The sequence below is a fragment of the Mustela nivalis genome (genome assembly GCF_964662115.1).
Source record: "Mustela nivalis genome assembly, chromosome: 2".
Lineage (NCBI taxonomy): Eukaryota > Metazoa > Chordata > Mammalia > Carnivora > Mustelidae > Mustela > Mustela nivalis.
Window position 1 is genome coordinate 159492716 of NC_139021.1, and position 10277 is coordinate 159502992.

General features: G+C 44.4%; 1 protein-coding gene across 47 annotated transcripts in view; it reads right to left on the bottom strand.

Moving 5' to 3' along the window:
• SEC31B (SEC31 homolog B, COPII coat complex component) overlaps positions 1 to 10277 on the bottom strand; it is a 125104-nt gene that overhangs the window by 111283 nt on the left and 3544 nt on the right. For 10 of the 47 annotated variants that reach the window (XR_014309315.1, XR_014309316.1, XR_014309317.1 and 7 more), the window contains 8 exons: positions 9959 to 10082; positions 9480 to 9603; positions 3069 to 3264; positions 2782 to 2877; positions 1717 to 1860; positions 1244 to 1386; positions 288 to 387; positions 23 to 184 (listed from right to left, as the gene is read on the bottom strand). Coding sequence is in view for 42 of the 47 variants with exons in the window: in XM_082722289.1 (XP_082578415.1) it covers positions 23 to 184; positions 288 to 387; positions 1244 to 1386; positions 1717 to 1860; positions 2782 to 2877; positions 3069 to 3264; positions 9480 to 9603; positions 9959 to 10082 (1089 nt within the window). In the remaining 5 variants the exon portion in view is untranslated. Of the gene's footprint in view, positions 1 to 22; positions 185 to 287; positions 388 to 1243; positions 1387 to 1716; positions 1861 to 2781; positions 2878 to 3068; positions 3265 to 9479; positions 9604 to 9958; positions 10097 to 10277 lie in introns of all 47 variants that reach the window. The other 37 variants (XM_082722330.1, XM_082722292.1, XM_082722327.1 and 34 more) reach the window with 15 other exon arrangements.

The window sequence follows — 10277 nt, forward strand, 5'->3', positions numbered from 1 at the left end:
TTCTCCACCAAGCCTTTCAAACCTTGTCAGCGTGTCTCATCTGCTGGACCTCCCAGCTCCTACCCATCACGGAGTACAAACTGATCCAGCCGTCGAAGGAGGCAGCAGAGAACACTGGAGGGTCCCGGGGGCACCACTGCACATCAAAGCACCAGCTGCTCTGTGTGGGTAGCTTATATACTACCTGCGAGGGAACCCCACCATTAGGGAAACCCTGACTAAAAGGAAGGTAAGCCAGAACATAGCTTATTTCTTCTCCCAGCACGCCCACAGAACGGCCAGCCTACCTCACTGCTCCCCAGGTTCCAGCATAAGATCTGGTTGTCCTTGGCACTACTAAGCAGAAGCTCAGCATCAGCCTGGCTCCACGACATGGATAAGATCCCCCTAAAAAGGAAAGAGCAGCTAACATTTGTTGAATGCCTACTCTGAGTAGGGTACCTTATATACCTTGGATAAATTTCACCGCTGCAAAATGAACAGTCTGATTTCATTTTACAAATAAGGAAAATGAGGCTTTGAAAAATTGAGGAACCTTCAGCAGTCACACAACCAGAACCCAAGTCAAATCCCAGAGCCTGTGCACTACACACTCTATTACTCTGTCTCCCATAGGTCCCTGCAGAACGGCCTGCTTCTTTCCCCAGCTGCAGAGTAGGGACTATGAACAGCAAGAATCAGACACGCACTCAACCATATGGGTGCTTGTTTTAAAAAGAAGGGTAGTGAGGACTCAACTCTTCAAAGTCCCCAAGAAGGTATAAAGGCAATACAGCCCTTTAGTAAGAAAGAACAGTGTGGGGCTGCTTTTTCTGCTATGGGCCCAAGAGCTACAGCTTCAGGGGAAAGCCTGTTCAGAGGACAGACAGGAGCCAAGGTTCTCTTATTAAGGTCTTGGATGAAGTAACCTCACCACTTAAAGAAAGAACATTATCCTTGAATCAGAGCCTGAAGATTCTCCCAGAGGCACTAAACATTGTCTCCAAATATTTCTCATGATCCCATCTATACGCCCTTTCTGGAAGTTAAATGGAATCTCAGGTTCTTTTCCACGACCTCAGGATCTCAAGGAGCTCCTCTTTATTGGAGCTACAGCTAGGACTTAGAGACTGTGTGTTCACTGGGAATTGCTTTGAAGACAGGAAAGATGACTGGTAACTAAAGTGAGCCATTCATTGCCTCCTACCCAGGTCAGTTATGCCCCACCATCCACCAAGGGTGTAGACAGAATTTAAGACTTTACCTGCTGTGGCTCTCCAGCACCTTCAGGGGCGAGGAGGCAAAGCGCAGATCCCATAGCTGAATCACCGGGAAACGATCATCTTCTGAACACAGCACCAACTGGGTGGCTATGTCTGGGTGCCAGGCCAGGCCTGAGCTGTGCATCTGTGAACAAAGCAGACCGCAACAGGTGACGTAATCTGAAACTTCTGGTTATGAACCTTTTCTGCCTAGTTGGAATAGGACCTCTGAGGGTTGGTTTTATGTCTTTTCTCAGTGATAAGTGATGACCATGAGTAAGTAAGGAACATTAGCCTTTGGTGTCAGCTGTTTAGCTTCCCTAAGCATTCACTCTCAACCGGAAATCTGCTAAGAGGCTGGACCTGCAAGTGCAACAGCTGGGAGCAGAACACTGGCCTGGGGAAGAGCAGCTCTGAAGTCTAGGCACGAGAAAGAAGCCAGAGTGCGAGCCTGTATTCTGCCTTCACGACTCACCCTGTTGCTGTGATCGCTGACTTTGATGATAGGTTCATTCTTCCTGAGATCCCACACAACCGCCTTGCCGCTGGGGTGAGCAGAAGACAGAATGTGTTGAACCTGCCGGTTCCAAGCGAGTGCCTTGATGTCTTCTGGAGGCTGCTGAGGCAGGAAGTGGGGAGGGGGAAGGGGACAACTTGTCATCCCTTGGACCAAGAGCCATTTGCTCTTCCACTGTTCCCAACCTCCCCGCAGAAAGCCCAAGAGTCGAGATGGGGCTTCCCAAACCCAAACAGTGTCAGGGTGTGGGAGCTGAATTTTCCAGAGAGGATCCGTTAGGGGACTGGTGTAGAAGGTGAGAGAATGGCAGGCAGACTTGGAATTTACTCCTATCCCAAGGTGTTCCTGAGAGGATGGAGTCAAGATTTAAATCAGCCCTCTTATCTATGACAAAGAGAGTGGCAGAGAAGGAGGAAGGGAGGATAATAAAGACATGTAAGACATCCAGAAAGAATAAGGCAGAAAGACAAGCCATTGCTATTTTTAGGGCACAAGGTGCTATCAAATTTATACTTAACTTACCTCAGGATACTGTAAGCACAAGATAGCGAAGAGCCAGGAAGCAAAAAGACGGGCCCAGTTACAGACTGACAGGTAGGTATACTCAGAGACAGACATACACAAGATGCTCAACCGCATGGGAGAACCAGATATAGAGGCAAAGATGACCCACCCCACAAAAGGACAAGGATGTATCTGGCCCCACTCCAGAGCCCAGGGTCTTACTCTACTCTGCCTAAGCTCTACTCTGATAAATAGTATTCTCACTCCTTTTCTCAATGTCTTTTACTGCCTTTCTTCATCTTTGTTCCAGAAACCCTAGGACAGTTAATGACCACAAAGCACCACCCTTCCCCTCCATCCCTGCTATGGGTTGGCTGGTAACGTGTTAGTCTGTGGCGCTTTACTGCCCTCCAGTGGTGAAGTCCAAAGTCTCCTGGGCTCTGGGTGCCTCAAGAATTCAAGACTTTCCTGGGCAAATCAGCTGCACACTCTAATCAGCAGCCCTGGGAGTCTCCTTACCTGTGACTTGGATCCTGGGGTCATTGGCACATTGAGGTTATTCAAATCCCAAATAAAGATTTCAGAATCACTGGCCCCCGAGGCCAGGAGGTTGGCCTGTATGAAGAAAAGGCCTTTGGAGATACACCATCCCAGGAAAAGGTAAGAACAGGAAAGGGGGAAAGAAACCCACATTTGGGGCTTCCAAAACCTCCCCCATAACAGTGTGAGAAGGGCTCAGAATTACAGACTAAAGGTCACAAGTGGCTCCACGGCTTGGCCATGTTAGACCAAATGAAATGCAGTACCTGGAAAGGATTAAAGTCAAGGGCTCTGACAGGTCCCGTGTGCTTCTGTCTCTGGGCAATCACAGGCTCCTTCCCCGAAGACAGGATGTGGGTCACATTGTATAGAGTAAGCAGGCCATTGTCCCCGCCGCCTGCAATGATCCCGGAGCCTTCTGGAAGCCCACTGCCAAAGCTCCCCCAGATCAGCTTGTAAAACCTACAAAGAGGAGGAACCAGCATCAGCACCAGCTCAGATTCATGTCAGTAGGCAGAGAGGAGGCATTTCTGTCAGCCTCTGTCAATACGTAGGCATCCCCACCAAGATGGAGTCTGTCTGTCTCCCTCACTTACCAGACACACAACACAGGTTTGCTTGCTTGGTCATGCCCTTTCTCTGAAAAAAGATTCTATCTTTGTAAAATAAAAAAAATAAATAAATAAAAAATAAAATAAAAAAATAAAAAAAATAAAAAAATTTGTTTAAATTAAAAAAATTAAAAAAAATTAAAAAAAATAATAATAAAAAATAAAATAAAATAAAAAAAGAAAGATTCTATCTTTGTTACACCAGAAGGCAGGAGAACACTGCCTCAGAGCTGTGTGGCATGCTTTTTTTTTTCCCCCTTAATTAACATTACTGGGGTTACATAGACCCAGGGATACATATTTCAAATAGATTACTTAATCCTCACAACTCAAATGACAACAACAACTAACACTTACTAGATACTTCCTATATGCCCGGCACTGTTTTAAGTGCTTCACATGTATTAGCTGATTTAGTATTCAATAACCCTATGAAGTATTATTATGGACTCCATTTTTAATTGAGGAAACTGAGGCAGAGAGAATTTAATGAAACTTCTGTATACACAGCTAGTAATTTTATCCCTTTTGGACAGCTAGGAAGTGGCAGAATCAAGGTTTAAAGCCTGGCCCATCCTATTTTATTTATTTATTTTTGTAGAGCGAGAGTGAGAGAGAGAATCTTAAGCAGACTCCACATTCAGCATGGAGCCCGACGTGGGGCTTGATCTCATGACCCTGAGATCATGACCTTAGCCAGAATCAACAGTCAGATGTTCAACCGACTAAGCCACCCAGGTGCCTTGGTCCATCTTATTTTAGAGCCCAAGCTCTTAACTATCATAAAATAGTGTATTCTGCTTAGAGGAAGATCCAGACTCTTTTATACCTGACTATGAAGCAGTTTCCCTACACAAACAGTTGCTGTCCCCTCTTCCCTCTCAAACTGGAGGGAAGAAAAGACCCACAGACCTCTCCACCCTGTGTGTCTTCCATGTGACTGCCCTGGGCCAGCCCTACCAACAGAGAAGCGTAAAGAATAAACATACCTCTTGGGAAACACTTTTGGCTTTCTAATGATGCTTCTAATGAGACTCTGCCAGTGTCTTGCACAAAAGAAAAAGATGGACCCTGGGCTCCTGCAGACAAAGATGGTTCCTCTGCAAAGCCCCCAGGGAAAGCATGTGAAATCCTCAAAGCCTCCCAGGTAGCTTGTCCTTCATTCACAGTTGCCAGCCAAGGCTATTTCCACAGCCCTTCAGAGAAGCTAGATTTCACATCAAATGATACCATAAGATCCCAACCTGGAAATGAAATGTTCCCACACCCTGGGAACTGAGTGGGGTGACCAGGCAGGAACCTGTTCGGCTAGTCATGAGAGCAGCAACCGCCTGTTAGAAGTAAAGAGCTGAACACTGGTTGAGACCAGGTCAGCAACTGAGATAAAACAGCAGAGCTGACACAAACGGTGGCTCCAGAGCTACTGTCCAAATGGCAATGTGTTCTAAGGTCGCCCTGATCTTAATAGGGCAGAAGAATGTGTGCCACCCTGGTTCGAGAGGCTGCCATGTCCCCCTGGGGCTAGAGGTCAGTGTGGGCAGAGGGTAAGTCATCAGAGCAGCTACAGAAGCCCAGAATAGGTCTCACAGAAATCAGAGAGTGTGGCCAGAGAAAAACTCACACACAGATGGTGGAGGATGCTACAGTATGGGCACAACTCATGACCTCCAGACCGAAGACAAAGGCACATGACACCTCAAGGGGGAGTCACCAAAGGGCTGGAAAATAAATCCAGTTTTGAGAGACCAAAATGCAGATCACAGCGTGTGACAAAATGACTTCCTTTCTCTAAGCCTACAGGAAGTACAGTCCTACGGAAAACCATTTCACTGGCGAGGGTGAAGCAGGAGCCCAAACAGTACATGACCCTTCAGTGGGCTCAAGGACTGTCAATCATCTCTGCTCTGCAAAAGGACAGGGAATCGCATGTTGCGGGGGCGGGGGTGGGTGGGTGGGTGTACGCATGTGTTTGGATGCAGAGAGAGAGCTCAGAAGCATGCAGGCAAATGCAACCAAAAATGAATAACTGACAAATCTAAGGAAAGGTATACGATTACTCATTGTACTAGTCTACAACTTTTCTATGTTTGAATGGTTTAAAAATAAAAACTTAAAAAAAAAAAACAAGTTGGCCTTTGGCTTAAAAATGGGATTTTTCAGACATTAGAAGAAGAGAGATTTAAGGAGAAGGTATCGAAAGAGTTTATATAGAAAAATGGGAACTTTCAAAACATGAGAATACCGATAGAATTCTCTGCTGAAGAGGTTCCCATGCAGGTGGCAACAATGGGCACCACAGAGCATCAGGAATGATGGGTGGCGCCTAAAGTAAATACAGATTCTTTACATACCTACATAATTCACATTTTTAACATGAGCCCCCAGGTGATTCTAACAAGCAACCAGGTTGAGAACCCCTGTACTAGATACATCAGACTAATACCAGCCTAGACCAATAAGGGAAGGATGTTGAAATCCGTATTGATTCTGATGCATTTACGCACGCACTCTCAGTCTACTTATAGCCTGAGGCAGCTCCTTGTCTGCACTTGTACCCAGTGTTTCAAAGCAGTTCTCTTTCAGTCAGGTATTTCTAAATATGTAACATTTCTCTAATGCATCATGGATTAAGGATAAAGAGGTCTTCAGGATTCAAATGTGGTTGAGCCATAAAAAGGACAGGCAAAGGAAGGGGAAAGGTTTTGAAAAGTGTGCGTTTAGGTAACAATGAAGAGAGACACAAGGAAGGTTTCTTTTTTAAAAAAGTGGGGAGTACCTGGGTGGCTCAGTTGGTTAAACATTCAACTCATGATTTTGGCTCAGGTCATGATCTCTGGGTCCTGAGATTGGGCCCTGAGTCAGGCTCCACGCTCAATGGGGAGTCTGCGTCTCTCCCTCTCCTGCTGCTCCCTCCGCTCTCTCTCTCTCTCTCTTTCAAATAAATAAATAAATGAATAAATCTTTAGGGGATAAAAGGAAAAGAAAAAAAAGAAGAAAAAAGCAAATACGTGACTTGTGTGTTGACTTGTGAACTGAGTACTTAGCTGCTGCTTTTTTTGCTATAAAAAAAGAAAGGGAAGGAAGACTGAACATTAGACCCGAATCTAGAGCCTAGTAGGTTCTTAGCAGCCATCTTGCACAGCCTCTTCTTTATACATAAGTAAGGAAACTGAAGAACACTGTCAGAATACAACCTGCGCAGTCATGGACCTTTAGCGAAGGATGCAATACAATTGTACTTTCCACTAAACCATGCCAAAGATGACATAGAAAAGAGGAAAGCATAAAGCAAAGAATGGGCAGCTCTCTACCTACCTGATCAACTTGGTCAATAGTTTGAAATGTGGGTTTCTGAGTGAGTGACTGAACCCAGGCTGAGCCAAAAGAGGGTGTCTTAGACTCTGGAGTGTCTAAGATAATTTCTTCAACAAAACTCAATAGATTGGGGTGCCTGGGTGACTCAATCAGTTAAGCAGTTGCCTTCCGCTAGGGTCATAGTCCCAGGGTCCTGGGATCGAGCCCCGCATCAGGCTCCTTGCTCAGTGGAGAGCCTGCTTCTCGCTCTCCCTGCCGCTCTGCCTACTTGTGCTCTTTATCTCTCTGTTGAATAAATAAAAATCTTTAAAATAAAACAAACAAACAAACAAAAAACCACAACTCTAATAGATCCAGGTCTAAAGGTAATTCTTTAGTTCTTTGAAAATGTGAATCAATATTTGGATACAATAATGGAGGTAGAGAAGAAAGTAGAGATGAAATACTATCAATAGGGTTAACTGTACCATTTATTTTGGTTATAGTCCCCAATCCTTGCAGGATGGAACAGGGTATGAAGTGAAGTTTATGATTCCTTTATTGGGTACCTACATTTCAAAAAGGGTCCCTTCAACCTAGTTGGCTGCAAAACCTACCACTCATCACCCCTGAAAAGCTCTCCAGGCATTAAGATTAACTGAAGAATAACTATAACAAACTGAAATTGCAGATACCAATGCTCACTTTGGTAATCCAGACATTTCTAATGTCACTTGTTCATTTAACGGATTTTATTAAGTATCTAACGACAGGCACTGTTTTAGGAGCCAGAGATACAGCAATGACTAAAACAGACAAAAATCTCTGCCCACAGGGATCTTAGGATTCAATTTCAAGATTTCTTTTTTTAAAAGATTTTATTTACTCATTTGACAGAGAAAGAGAGAGAGAGAGAGAGAGCACGCGCACAAGCAAGGGGAGCTGTAGGCAGAGGGAGAGGGAGAAGCAGGCTCCCCCCTGAGCAGGGAGCCCAATGAGAGGCTTGATCCCAGACCCCTGGGATCATGATCTGAGCTGAAGGCAGATGCTTAACTGAATGAGCCACCCAGGCACCTTCTTTTTAAAAAACAAGAATTTTAAAAAAGATTTTATATATTTATATATAAAATAAGTAATTGATTTTATATATATATATTTTATATATATATTTATTGTGTATGCACAGGCATACACAAGCATGATACAAGATTTCTTAAGCAATTATATTGCCTCTATTAGGAACTCTTTGCCCTAAGGAACCACTGCTATGCTAAGGCTGCTACTTTGCTGGCTGAGGAGAAGGGTCCTTGCCCACTGTCCCTCTTCTTAACTCCAGGGGTACAAATGTTATTGCATTAGTTCACCCCTTTTGGGGGCCCTTGCTTAGATGCTAAGAATATTCCATGATTATTGGTAAACCCTCCAGTGGCTGCTCTTCAAAAGGAAAGGTACTGGAAATACAAAGATATGCAAAAAAACTATAAAATAAGGGATACTGCCGGAAAGTGACAGAGGGGCTCCAGGAAAGGAGAACAATAACTAACCTTTATTAGGTTAAACCATGAAAGGAAAAAAAAAGGGTACTTCTGTTTAAATAACTTAATTAATCTCTCAGATGAACCAAAAACGCACAAGAGAATGCAAAGTTGCATTTTGATCAGTGATCTCTAAAGTGGGATGAGCAAGGTAATTTTCTGAGCTGTGGGAAAAAGACTTACTTTTTAATGTATAAAATTATAGAAACTGCATTCTTAATAGTAGAGTAATATATTACTTATATTCCCCATATAAGTATATAAGTGTGTGTGTGTGTGTGTGTGTGTGTGTATCAAGTATAGTGAATATTCACATTCTTCCTGGTGGTATGAAAATCTGGAGACCACTGCCGTAAGCCACATCTTTACAAAACCTATAAAGGTTGAATAATAGAATAATAGGAAGAAGGTAGATTTTGGAGTTAGGCCTAGAGGTAAATCCTGGCTTCTCAGGGTTTCAGTGTCCTCCTATGTAAAATGGGAATAATGGTATTTATGGTATTTATGGCTTGGTATTCATCCCATTTTGAGGGATGAATAAATATACAGAGCTAGTGTCTGGTCTGTATACATACCCTCTGTGAATGCTAGTACTCAGCCCTGAAAGCCCACCAGAGGCCATGAAATCCACGAGTACCCAATCAGTGCCTAACCACGATGAGGAGAGGCTCACTCATTCTCCTTCCACTGGCAGAAAAGGAGATATTGTGTAAGGTTATCTTCGCAAGAGCTGAGGGAGGAAGGAGCCAACATCTCTGGGTCAGAGAGAGATCAGGTACTTAAGGGTTCAGCTCTGTGTGAGGTGTCTCTATCACCTGATTCTTTTTTTTTTTTTTTTTAAGATTTAATTCATTTATTTGAGAGAGAGAGTGAAAGAGCATAAGCAGGGGGAGCAGTAGAGGAAGAGGGAGAAGCAGGCTCCCCGCCGAGCAGGAAGCCCAATGCAGGATTCGATCCCAGGACCCTGGGATCATGACCTGAGCGGAAGGCAGACACTCAACCATCTAAGCCAGGTGCCCTCTATCACCTGATTCTGCCCAACACTGCCGTTGCTGCTGACCAAAAAGGTGCAAGTGGGTGTTTTAAAAAATCCTCTTGCAAAATAAACCCAGGGTTAACTTCTCCCCTCACGTATCTCCTCATGAGCTCTGAGAAGTACACATTACTACCAAGATTCCTCAACAGGGTCTATATCAGGATCTGTCCCACACACCCATCAACAATTAAGATATAGTACCTGCTTGAGGCAGAAAGGACTCCCTTGTGTTTCAAGTCCAAAGAGGGGTCCCTGAAATCAACCTCAAAGATTTCCAATGTGCCATTTGTGCTAAAGGAGGCATCTAGCTGCTGGGCAGATGTTCCTAGGCACAAGAAAAGTTAGGAAGAGGCAGCATATAAGCAAAAATACATGCATGGGTTTGGGGTATAAATGGTTGGGGAGTGGAGAGGCAGAAGAACAGGAGAGGACTGTGAATACCCTTTTCCAAATGGTAATTCCAAGGAAAGGAAGAAAACAGGAGGTGCTCAGGCTTGAGCCATAGTTCAAGGCTGCCCCGAGGTACTCCAAACACTTAATGTCCCTTTGCTTATGCTTCGAGCAAACCCCACCGTTCCATGACTCTAAAGCTTTCTCTGAAGCTCAGTAAGGAATTCTGGATATTAAGTCTCCCCTTGACTTATACTTTCAGCAGATCGTAGTCCACAATATAATCATACCTGTGGCCAGATACACAGGGTACTGGCTGGCTGGGCTCCACGCTTGGACAGCTGGCCGTTCAAGTTCCTTTAGCTTCATGGTCAGTCCTGTGTGGGGCAGAAAACTGACATGGCCCTCAGTCCACTGAAAATAGAAACCTGCAAACTTAAGGGTCAGATTCAAGGAGTACCTGCAGACATGAAATCTTGTTTCTCTCTCCCCACCATGGAATGGGGATTTCGGGAAAATAAGGGGTAACACACACATAATGATCTGTAGCTCTGCAAGGACAGTTCACTTACCCAATTACGGAAATCTAATGCATTTACCCCCAAAAGA